The sequence below is a fragment of the Alosa pseudoharengus genome, unplaced genomic scaffold (genome assembly GCF_046254945.1).
Source record: "Alosa pseudoharengus isolate Yale_2024_CS ecotype anadromous, Long Island Sound unplaced genomic scaffold, YU_APseudo_1.1 YU_APseudo_1.1_scf_1, whole genome shotgun sequence".
Classification (NCBI taxonomy): domain Eukaryota; kingdom Metazoa; phylum Chordata; class Actinopteri; order Clupeiformes; family Clupeidae; genus Alosa; species Alosa pseudoharengus.
This window is the reverse complement of record NW_027468564.1, coordinates 50,865,319-50,877,403: the sequence shown is the minus strand read 5'-3', so window position 1 is coordinate 50,877,403 and position 12,085 is coordinate 50,865,319. Positions and strand designations below refer to the sequence as shown.

The 12,085-nt window shown below is 45.2% G+C and overlaps 1 protein-coding gene across 2 annotated transcripts; it reads left to right on the top strand.

Annotated features, from left to right (window-relative positions):
* Nucleotides 1-180: 180 nt before the first annotated feature.
* Nucleotides 181-11,443, top strand: zbtb45 (zinc finger and BTB domain containing 45). Of its 2 annotated transcripts, none has more exons than XM_076291460.1 (6): nt 181-562; nt 1,152-2,358; nt 2,574-2,705; nt 3,336-3,482; nt 3,584-3,854; nt 4,391-11,443. In XM_076291460.1, exons 2-6 carry the CDS (start codon nt 1,231-1,233, stop codon nt 4,747-4,749), a joined length of 2,037 nt encoding a protein of 678 aa, XP_076147575.1. In that variant the 5' UTR covers nt 181-562; nt 1,152-1,230; the 3' UTR covers nt 4,750-11,443. The 2 variants fall into 2 exon arrangements, with proteins under 2 accessions (XP_076147575.1, XP_076147574.1); XM_076291459.1 differs by having other exon boundaries at nt 2,571-2,705.
* The last annotated feature ends 642 nt before the right edge of the window (nt 11,444-12,085 follow it).

Below are 12,085 nucleotides of genomic sequence, written 5' to 3'. Positions count from 1 at the left end.
AATCCATGATTCACTGACATACAGATTTCGGGCATATGAAATAGAAACTTGTCTGCTGCTCTTCAAAAATAATAGCTGATCTCTGCATGTCACCAACTCTGTCAACTGAGCACATCAACCAGCGTCCAGTGACTGTAAACAGAGCAGAGTCGCCCACAAGCTCGCTCGAACAGCCTGTGAATGTGCCAACGTGATAGCTCTCCACAGTAGGTTGTCCGACCGACGACCACATCTTCTGCAAATTGCAATGGAGGCAGACAAGCTAAGTAACGTTAACTCAAAAAAATAGACACCGGTTTTACTGCAGTTTAGATATTAATACATCGATGACCAATTCGAATGCAAGTATCGTGTCTCTGAATAGGTGTTATGTAAGTGAAATAGGGTGCAGTGCGCTTTTGCAAAAATATATCTAGTTGATATGATAGCTAGTCTGCTAACCTAGCCACCTATATGTAGCTAGCTAGTTAGCTATGCCAGTTAACGTTTGAATCAGCTAATTTGTCGCGGGCTGCACTTTGTTTTGCTGTCAACCATCTCGACGATTTGCAGAACCATTAAGGTAATACATGGTTTACGTGCGATTGTTTGCAATGTGTGGACATGCATGCATTCCGTTGTGTTTTGTGTTGCTATTGTTAGTGCCCAAATGGCAAGCGAATGCTAAGGGCTTGGTGGCCCATCAAGCTTGTTTGCCAGCTAAGCTTCTGTCAAGCGAGATTGCTAGCTAGCTAAGCTAACCAACAACTTCACAAAGCAAGACGAGACAATCGAACGCGTTGATACATGTAGTGAATGTGGAGGACAGCACTCCACCATTGGTTCACTTTAATTGTATCAAGCGACTTGGGCTTTGTCCTGTGATTTAAAAAAACATTTTTGTAACATTAATATTGACAGCTGGTTGAGAGCTGCTTCATTCGTTTATGCATTCCTACGCTTGCCAAGTTTATTTATTGGTTGTTTACGTTCGCATCCGAGGTTATTGCGACAACGCTTACATTTTCTATGTTTTGCACTCAGAAATGTATTTGAATGTTGTCACGCACTCAGATGTCTCACAGCATTTCGTGTGATATTTTGAAGTTTGAGGAGGAAAGGAAGAGCCACACAAGTGAGAGTGAGATGATCATTGTGTCTGTCTGTTCCAGGCTTTGATCTTGTGAAGGTCTGTCTGTCCTCCTCACCACAGTCCCCCTCAGCACGTTCCCCCCACCCCTTGCCCTGGCCATGACCTCAGGTGAGACCGTGCACTACATCCACCTCCACAACTCCAGCCAGTCGGTGCTGGAGGCGCTGCGCTCCCAGCGCCGCGAGGGCCTCTTCTGTGACGTGACGGTGCGTATCCACGACGCCTCGCTGCGGGCGCACGCCTGCGTGCTGGCCGCCGGCAGCCCCTTCTTCCAGGACAAGCTCCTGCTGGGCCACTCGGAGATCTCGGTGCCGCCGCTGGTGCCGGCCGAGACGGTCAAGCAGCTGGTGGACTTCCTGTACAGCGGCTCGCTGGTGGTGCTCCAGTCGCAGGCGCTGTGCATCCTCACGGCCGCCAGCATCCTGCAGATCAAGACGGTCATCGACGAGTGCACCCAGATCATCTCGCAGAAGCGCGGCGTGGTGGGCGGGGGAGCGGGAGGGGGCGGTGGGGCTGGCAGCGGGGGCGCCGGCGGCGGCGGTGGTGGTGCGGCGGGTGGAGGAGGAGGCCTGCCTACGGGCGGAGTCCTGCCCAAGCAAGAGGAGCGAGGAGGGAGCAAGGGGAGGGATAGCGTCGGGGGCAGCAGTAGCGGCAGCGGCTGTTTCCCGGGTTTCGCCAACTTCGGCATGGGCGACTGCAGCGCGGCGGGCGGCCTCGGAGCCAACATGGCGGCCGGCGTGGTGGCCACCAGCCAGAGCGGGCCCAACCCTCTCGACCCACCCACCTCCATGGGCATGATCTCCCTGGGGGACATGGGGCCCGGGTCCATGTGCCGGGCAGACGCCTTGGTCTCCACGGCCGGCTCCGGCATCCTGAAGCAAAACTCCAGCTGCGCCCAGGACATGCGGTACAAGCTCCGTGACCTGCTGGCCCAACCCGGCGACGGTAGCGTTGGCGGCGGCAGCGTGAGCGCCAGCAGTGACGCGGGCAGCGCCCCCTCCACCTGCAGCTCAGCGGTGGGCGGCGCGGACGGCAGCGGCGGCATGGGCAGAGACAGCATGCGCAGCAACATGTCCGACCTGGGCTCGGTGGGCGAGGACCTGGTGGTGGGGATGGAGCGCTACAGCGAAGAAGAGGACATGGAGGGTCAGGACCGCGGGCGAGACGGAGACAGGGAGAGGGGAGTAAGCCATAGCCGCAAGCAGAGGCAACCACTCAGGTTACAGGTGAGCGCATACGTACACGCGTATGTTTTGTGGTCTGGGACACCAGCGTTTTGAGAAGCCCTGATACCCAACATGGCCGGTGTTTCGGTTGTCAATACCTATATTGACCTATATTTCTGCTGTTGTGTTTTGTTGTCATTGTTTTATACACACTGTTGTTTTGTGAGATGATGCTTTAAGAAGAAGTGCTGAGTTGACACGTGTACTCTCAGCAGGTCCTTGGAGGAGAGGAGGTGGTGGTGAAGGACGAGGGGGTCCAGGAAGCAGACGGCAGCCTGTTTGGCCTTGACCAGGGCAGGCAGGGGGGAAACCACGACGCATCCCAGCAGATGGCCACCTTTGGGCAGGTGAGATCTCATGCTCATCCACCTGCCTGCCTTTGTCTCAGTCAGACTCTTTCTTGACGTGCTCGTCAGGATGATGTTAGAGTCTGTTTGAGAGAGGTCAGCTGTAAGTTTTTGCAGGACCATTATTTACTCATAATGTACTGAATTGTTTGTTTATTGTGCCGTATCCCAGGAGATGTTTATAATGGCTTATTTGAGTGGACGGGACTAAATCTGGCCACGCATCATGCTCTCTGTGTGTTGTTTGGTTAAGACAATACCATTTAGTTTACATAGTGTCAGGAACTAATCCAGGGCATCAAGGATTGTCTTTGTTGCAATTTTGAATCAAATTGTACAGTATGTCCAAAAAACAAACTTTAAACCTGATTAAAATTATGGACTGTTTTGCTTTCTGAGCATCAGACATCTCAAGGTGTTCTCCCTGCTGGTTGTCAGCAACTTTCACAGTGTGATATTGCTGTTGCCCTCAAGTGCCAGTTGAAAATTGAATCAGTAAAGGAGTCATAACTTAAAAACTAGACTTGCTCTAACAAAATAATTCTTTATGGCTCTCCTCGGTAGCCATAAATCAGCCCGTGGCCAAAATGACTCATCCTTGTTTCCTCTTCTCTTCTGCTTGGACGACAGGAGGGGGTTTTCTATGATGAGCAGGGCGTGTTCTCAGAGAGCTTCTGGCCACAGACCGAACCACCTCAGTCCATGAGTTTTAATCCTCGAGGGCGAGTCAACAAGCCGCTCTCTCCGCCAACCTCAACGCAGTCCATCAACAATCAGGTTTGCCTGCACATTCATGCCGTTTGACCTGCTATTTACATAGTGGTTTGAACACTATGTGCTTTTTTTGTGCCCTACCCATACGTTTTTTTTTTTGCCAGCTGCTTTTCCAGTACCCGGTTAGCCAGTCGCAGCCCTCATCCTTCTACGTGGGCGCCCCCATGGTGATTGACAGCATGGCCGGGGCGGAGACAAATCAGCCGGCCCAGCCGCCGGCGCCGCTCACCCCCGCCCCTCAGGCCACGGCCGGGGCCTGCTCCACGGGGCCCTCCCCCTCCTCCCAGGGATCCGAGACGTCGTTCGACTGCACCCACTGCGGGAAGTCCTTGCGCTCCAGGAAGAACTACAGCAAGCACATGTTCATTCACTCTGGTGAGTTGGCCTGACTTGCCCCCCCCCGCGGGCAAGCGCTCAAGCAGAATTTAGAGGGAGACTTCAAACAGATATTCACTGAAGTGCTCCCAAAAGTAATTTTGTTCAGAAAGTGATGTGCATAATACGGCACAAGTCTTTGGGTTTGCTGATGGAGTTACAATTAAATATAGCAGGATAACGGCCTTTGAGGTGTCATGATATAAGGAATTAATGAACGAGGCGGAGGCAAAGAACTCCCCGATGCGCAGCGCCAAGTTCATTAACTCCAGCCCACCTGGGTGGCCGTTATTGCTTACACATAATGTGTTGAATATACATTTACATTACACTGTTGTCAAACACGTGAGACTCTTAATTGCTTTTCATTTGACAAAAGCCGTGCTGGCCCCTCTTTGGTCATATTGTGTGTGAGCTTGTATTTGTGATTTTTATCTTGTGTGTGCGTGTGTGTGTGCGTGTGTGTGTGCGTGCGTGGGTGCGTGCGTGTGTGCGTGCGTGCGTGTGTGCGTGTGTGTGCGTGCGTCCCCAAACAGGCCAAAAGCCTCACCAGTGCAGCATCTGCTGGCGCTCCTTCTCTCTGCGCGACTACCTCCTCAAGCACATGGTGGTGCACACGGGCGTGCGCGCCTTCCAGTGCGCCGTCTGCGCCAAGCGCTTCACGCAGAAGAGCTCGCTCAACGTGCACATGCGCACGCACCGCGTCGAGCGCACCTTCTCCTGCCCCGTGTGTCACCGCGCCTTTACTCACCGCACCCTGCTGGAGCGTCACGCCCTGCAGCACGGCCACGCCGGGTCCCACGTGTCGCCCAAGCCGCCGGGCAGCGGAGGCATGGCCGGCACCAACCCCGGCATGGGCGGCGGTAGTGTACCGGGGCACGGCTCCTCTACCTAGCTAACGGCTAACCAGTCGGCAGTCGGTGGTTTTAAGGGTTTACGAGTTGAGTTTGGAGAACGCTAAAAAAGAGGGGAAGGGGTGGGGGGAGGGCGGGGTTGAGTGAGAGCATGGTCCAAAGCCTGTTATTTTTTTCCTCGTTGTTGCTGTTGTTGTTGTTATTGTTTGTTTCAGGAGAAAGGGAGGGTAGTGGATCAGTTTCCAGTTGCATGGTAAGTGATTTTTTTTTAAAAAGAGGGTTGAAAAAAAAAAAAATAAGAAAAACATCCGCACATATGACAGCATGGGAATATTTACCATGGGGAAAATTAAGTTTGGAATGACACATCATTACATACCTCAGTTCATGAAGAAACCGGAAAAACAAAGAACACCTCTTTCAATGTGAAAATTGCCTCTCAGTTTCAAATGTGATGTCTATATATTGTGTACGTGTTTTCATTTGTTTATGTTTTTATAATGTACTCTTAATCTGAAGCTATAGCTATCCTTTGGCCGTTAGGAAAGGCCAGCTCAGCCACTTACTAACAGATGGCTTTAAACTAAGAAAGAAAACTATTCTAAAGATTGATTTTTATTTGCCAGTGAGTTGTCAAGTGAATTAATGTATTTTTAAAAAATGCTCTTAAAATTTTTGTAATCATCAGGAAATAATTCAAGGTAGAAACTTAAGAAAAAAAAGAAACAAAATCATGGAATTGATATTTTATGTTTTATTAATACAATCTGTGCCTGGTGCTTATCCCTCTTGGTGATGTCTGTGTACAGGGCACTTGCACATAGGGGTTTAGATGTTTTGACTGAAGCACCTCATAACTCATAACTAAAGAATTGCACAAATTAGAATAGACTCTCATCAAGGCTTGAGTAGTGCATGCTCTATCTCAGTCAGGGTATATATGTTTGACGGTGATTTCCCGATTTCGCTGACATTTTTTTTATCGACTAAATTTAGTGAACAGAATTTTCTCAAAGTCAGTACAGTACAGAGAGTACGGTACAATTTAAAACAACAAAAAAAATATATAAGCTACAACTTTTTGTATAAAAGATTATCAAGCCTTATCTTGCAGCATTCTGTACCTCGGACATGCATTATGACGATGTTAGTTTGTAGAATTTGAGCTGATTTAGATGTGGTGTATAGGATTTTTCTCTTGCGCTGTCTACAATCAGAAACAAATACCTTGTACAAAAAAACTCAAAGGAAGTTGAGAATTTATTGTAGGGCATGTTCAGTGAGATCACTGTACGATCATGAGTTTGCTAAGACCAGAGAAAGGCCCTGTCAACAAATCAGTCAGTTGATTGAAAGAATTGTGATTGTGAAAGACATAGTCGAAGGCTTGTGGAGGACAAAGACCCTCTGTGACAAAGGGAGAGAGCAGTAGCCCTCCCAACATCAAACCCAGGTCTACAGGGGCAATAGCCATGCAGTCTGACCACCACAGCTAAGAGCAAGGCTCCAGTGAATGGTGGTCAGAGCACATACTCAGTGACAGTCTACCCACACACTTTCCATATTGTTGTTTTCACTGAAGTACCCATCAGTTTACCTTTTGTCATGAAAACCATTGCTTTATTCAGTTTTATTTATGAAATGATTAGCAGCTAGTGATGGAGTGCTTTGATTTGCAATTTTGTTTTCATATCTGTGTGGTAGTGATGAATGAGCAAGTCTGAGGGAGGAGATGTGTTAGGATGTGTTTGAGTACTGGAGGTTATAGGGAATATACTCCACGTCCTCATTTAGTTGGATAAACACCAACAAAGGCATAGCCCCAGATCTGACCTGGGGGCTCTAATTTGAAACCAATACACACCATCATCAACAGGCTTCAGTGTTGTGACAACCACGCATTGAGAACAAGCAGAGATACAAAAAACATATTGGTAGTTATAATTTATTGATACAGCACAGGGCTCAATCAAACATCAATTATTGGTACCATTAGTAGTAATTTAGTAGCCTGGAAGGCAGACTGAATTAACCCAGCCCACTACATTTTGAGGGCAGGAGTCATTTGGTCTGTAGTTGCTCCAGTGAGAAGTCTATATAGACAGATGAGTGGCAGTGAAGCAGTCATCCATGTCACCTGAGCGCTTGAGTTGATTTTGTTTACACCAAAATTGCTACCGCTGGAGAAGCGAGATGTTTAGATTTTGCTATCGAGTCTGTTATGGAAGATATTGACAGCGCAATAACCTTGTAATGAAATTAGCTTTCAATCACGTGCCGATGGCTTTAGCGCATTGCCTGCTGTGTAGTGAGTCAGACATATTAGAGTGCTATGTCTCGTAGCTTTAGTGACTTTGGACGAAAGTGTTTCTTTGGTGAAACTGTTGGTGGTAGAATGAATTACATGATGGTCCTGTTGAGCACCTGTTGAAAACAGGAAGTCTGTCTACTGAAGCAGGAGCAGGAGACCACAGATATTCCCCTCTGCAACAGCAGATGGGGAGTGATGTCTCACAGAGATGAGAGTGCCATGGCATGTGAAATGCCCTTCCAATCATGATCATATGCTTTGCAGTCATGGTCACAGCTCTTGGTTGCACTTGATTTCATCTGAACATGCCAAATGCGTAGGCTTGAGCGTGTATTTAGAAGAAAATAGAATTCCATTATTAGTGTGAAAACAATTTAATAACATCATGCCCAATCTATTTGTTTATAGTTTTATTGAAATGCACTATGAGATGAAAGCCAACTCAAAAAATTAAATCCCCCTGGTGAATTCAGGATGTTTTTTTATTTTAAATTTAAAATGTTAATTTTGGTAAAATTTAAATATTGTTAACAAAGCACACAGCAGCCAAATGGAGATTTTTTTCAGGTCTCCATAGCACTTCTTAATCAGCTGAGCTGATTTAAAAGTCCAGCTGTAGGTGTTGAATAGTAGGCCTAGTGTCTGTGATTAACAGGCTGTGTATATAGAATTTCATCAACCAACACAATTATTGTATCTGTGTCACACCCATATTCAGGGATTTGAGACAAGGTCAATAGACATTAAGGGTAACCTCTCTAAAATTCCTTATTCAAAAAGTAAAGTCGTGTCCAGATTCAGCACCCGATAGGAAATAGAGGGAACCTCCGTTCAAATCTTGCATCCATGCATTTTGTCTGTAGTAGTTTACATAGTGTATGTTGCAGTGCTAGCAGATCATTTTGACTGGTGGAAACAAAACTACCTCATTCATCATATCATGTAATTCAATGGCAGTATACTCTCTGAGGGGAATCATTAGCAGTTCCCAGGGTTGGAGGAAACCATAACTCGTTTGACTTGTAAGCCAAGAAATGTTTTGTCTAAGCAGGTCAGCCAAGTGTAGGACATGGAAACTCGAATACTAATTCAGATTAGTATTGAGAGTGAACATGCTTGAAACCTGTGTTTCAAAGATAGCTCAGTGGTGGGATTCAGAAATTAGCTCAACAGTGGAGGTCTACTAAATGAGATTGTACCATTCAAGCTGTTCAGGTGTCCCAAAATCCATGATAATAACCGGTTTTACCTCATTGTATAGCTCAGTGTAATTCACTTGAAATCACGCACACATACATTTGTTCTGTTATCTCTATTGGAGGAAAGATTCACTCTCGTTAATTTCCATCTGTGTTCATGTTAGTTTGAGATGCATCAATTAGAAACAGCAGAGAAATGATCATGGCCAGAGTAGAAGCTTTCTCCGCCATGTTAGAGTAGCAGCACCACCACACTTTGGCAGCAGCTTGTGGCTTGCTATGGGACAGTAACGTTTGTATCCATTCATAACCAGAAGAGGAGGGGTCTCAGATGTGGTTGAAAAAGGCCAGGGAATCAAATCTACCTGAGGCACACATTAGCAAGGGGGCATTCATCAAGTTCTTGCGTGCCCCCTTCAACCTTGCCCTGACATTTCATGTGGCAATTATTGTTTTGAGATTGGAGGGGGGTGGGAGTGTAGAACATGTATTCCCTTGATACATCTCATTGGCCTCCTTTAGAACCTGTAGAACCTGTTGATTTGTAATAGATGCAGGTCAGGCAGAAAGAGAGATGTGTTCGTTTAGCAGGAGCTGTGCATCTAGAGGGGTTGATGAGGGACATTCTCTCCATGGTATTGGTGGCATACCTTGGAAGGGTGGCTTGGAAGGACATATCACTGATTGATTATATAAGGTAAAATTGTGTGCAAGATAAGGTTAGTGATTTCCTGGTCCACAGAATGGCTCCACGGCTTCTGCAGTTTCCCAAGCTTGCCTGCTGAGTGCTTTAAAGGACAAGGGAGCAAACAACGCCTTATGCTCACAGTCTCATTGCCTTTGATTGGCCAGGCTGGTTGACATTCTGGGTGTGCTATTCGCCCACCATGTGTGCTACTTAGTATGGACCCTTTCTTGGAGGTTTGTTCTCTTCTACCTCTGCAGTCGGTACCTAGACAAGTACCCTTTACCCGACAGCCCTTGCATGGGCAGTATGATTGTAGCCACTGTTCCTGTTGGGTCCCTTGGATGTGCTTCCTTGGCGAAGCAGTCCAGCATTAGGACTATGTGTTACGTGATGGAACTATGCAGACATTTGGGAATGGTGAGTTCCCGCACATCCAGTAGTCCTGTGTGTGGCGTGAGACCTCTTAATGGACTGTTGGAGGTCGAAAGGCCTTTGGGGGGGGGGGGGGGGGTATATCCGTGGTTATTTTGCCCAGGAGACATTGAAAACTAATGACGGTCTGCCTGGACTCCATTCCTTAGCACTCCAAAAGGAACCGTATGGGCAGTGGTTGTAGTAGAGGGTTCTGTAAATGTAACTTGTGTTTAGACCACTGGCATACCTCATAAACTGCACACCACAACCTCACTTAACAGTATGTGCTTTTTACCAAAGTATTTGGCGCTTTAGGGGACACGTTCATTTAACTAATCTGCTTTCTTTGCCCCTGAATATTCATCTGCATTGACAGAAATATCACCTTTCCTAAGTCAGGAACAATGGAACAAGAAGACTTTCCTGTATAGTTTCCACCAATCAGAATTATCCAACTGCATACTATCCAAATGCAGCCTGGTGTAGTTGCCCCTTGGTTTTATTCTTGAATTGATTAGTGATCACTCTCCTTAGTTAGTGAGGATTTTATAACTCTTTGACTCTTTGTTTGAAGATTGGTAGAAGAGTGTTATAAAGGGAACTAATAGACAGCCTTCTGGTTTTGCAGAAACCTGTTATATTCCATTTAGGGACAAAAAGGACGGCCAACGGTCCTTCAGCTGTTCTGTGAGACTGGCTAATAGCCCAAAATGTACTCCCAAACACAATGTCCATGTCAACTCCATACCATTATTGTCTTGAAATTCATAACAGTGCATGACATAATGGATGCGTTTCTCAAGGCATCATGGGTATTTTGTGTGCGTTTGTCCGTTAGGTTGGGTGTGTGGAACACAGCGGCGTTATTGGAGAGCATGGTGTTCTTAATCAGGTAGCCCAAGTGCTAGTACTGAAGGACCAAAATAATTTCGACATAACTAACAGCTTTCGCAAGCGCTTGGTTAGGCATGTAAGAAACCGTATAGCAGTAAACGACTATTTTCAGCTAATATGTTAGCATATGTTAGCATGTACAGTATTGATGCTCCAGTCAACACCCTAAAACTATTTCGTAATACTGATCAGCACATTTTCTGAGTAGTACTTACTGGCGTTTTAAAAAAGTGCTATTTAAATACCCTTTCAAAGTGGTGTTGGAAGCTAAATATTCTATTAAGTCAACATGTTTGTCACACTTTGGTTTTCAATTCATGCAAACCAAGTAAATCAAGGTCTTGTTGAATTATACCATCATAGGAATACTGCTTTATTAATATTTACTAAACTAGGCTGGTCAACCAGGCAGCTTACCCAATGCAGCCTAACACAATATAAACCCTAAATCTATGATTGGAATTTAATCTTCTTGGTCATTGAGAAAATGTTTTGTGGGAGCCTATTTCTTTTCTTTCTTTCTTTCTTTCTTTCTTTCTTTCTTATACCTTTTTTGTAAAACGACTCTCATCTCGAAAATACTGGATTAAGGAAACACCAAATGATAAGTCAACCTTTCTCTGGAAATGTAAGATATTATATAGTTGACTTTGTTGGAATGCCAGAATGATCAGTCATGCCGTTTTAATGTATTCATCATTCGTGTGTTTAGAGATTCCCAAATTTTTTAAAGTGCTATGGAATTTAAAACAAAATTCTTTTTATGATTTTGTGTGTTCTTGAAAAGATCAATTTCGCAATGTCTACTCAGACAATAAATAAAGCTGACAAAGTAACATAATGATTCAAAATGATATGAAAGCAATATTTACATGTAATACTACACTATTAATGCTTAAAATAACTTTTATTAATTGTTACAATTTGCTACAAGTAATTGCATTTAAATGAGTGAAATTCAAGGCTCACAAAAATTTGAGAAACACAAAGTTGTTTGCTATGAATAGTTTGCTCTTTAAATGTAAGTAGATGTTTCTTTGTTACATTTTATGTATGTGTATTCTCAGATATTCTACCAACTGCCTTTGTTCTCAGTCATGGGTATAATTGTCTGCTTTATAATATTTCTGCACACTAGTTTTTATCTTTATTAACTTTTTCATACTTCACTGTGTTTGAAATAATTTGCTTGGATGCCCTTCATTAAATAGTGTGCTATCTCTTGGAAATGTGCACCACTGTCTGTTGTTATTTCACCTCAAACATCTGTCTTTATTGCCAATAAAGACTCTTAAATGTATGTGAGGGCTATACTGAACTCAGAACAGATGCAGAGCATTTGCAGAGAGTGCATGTGCCACACAGAAAATAGGAATAGACTTCTACATAACATAAGCTGCTTTCAGACATGAAGTATGTGCTGCTCTCATGTCTGGTCTGGCACTATTTGCGCAGTGATCGTTTTCCTTTGCTCAATGTAGCTCAGCCATTAGACTTCACAATTTCACATGAGGCTTGGCCTGATTGTGATGACACGAAATATAAGGTTTGTGTCTCTAGGTGGGTATTCCATGAAATAGAATAGGCTCCAAATAGCCTGGCTAACGCCAGACCTCATCTCATTAAGATGCAGTCTGGGAACTATACATTGATTTTCTCGTATTTGAGACGTGGTTTACGAATGCCCAGAGCCGTTTATTGGGCGCTACGAATGTCTATCAAATGCGTCTGTACGTAGCTCATAACTGCTTGGGTGTGTCGTCATCGTCTTGCTGTCCCCCCTCCGTTTTGTGATTGGTTCCTTCGTTGGGGTGAAAATCTGGTCCATGGAATCCAGGCTGCCTAGCAGCGCGAATAAATTTGCGCCCAGG

Excerpts from the sequence above, each read along its gene's own strand:
- zbtb45 (XM_076291459.1), top strand. The coding sequence starts at position 1,231 with ATGACCTCAGGTGAGACCGTGCACTACATCCACCTCCACAACTCCAGC. Across the intron at positions 2,359-2,570 it reads GGCAACCACTCAGGTTACAG|CAGGTCCTTGGAGGAGAGGA; the intron begins GTGAGCGCATAC and ends GTGTACTCTCAG. Across the intron at positions 3,855-4,390 it reads GCACATGTTCATTCACTCTG|GCCAAAAGCCTCACCAGTGC; the intron begins GTGAGTTGGCCT and ends GTCCCCAAACAG.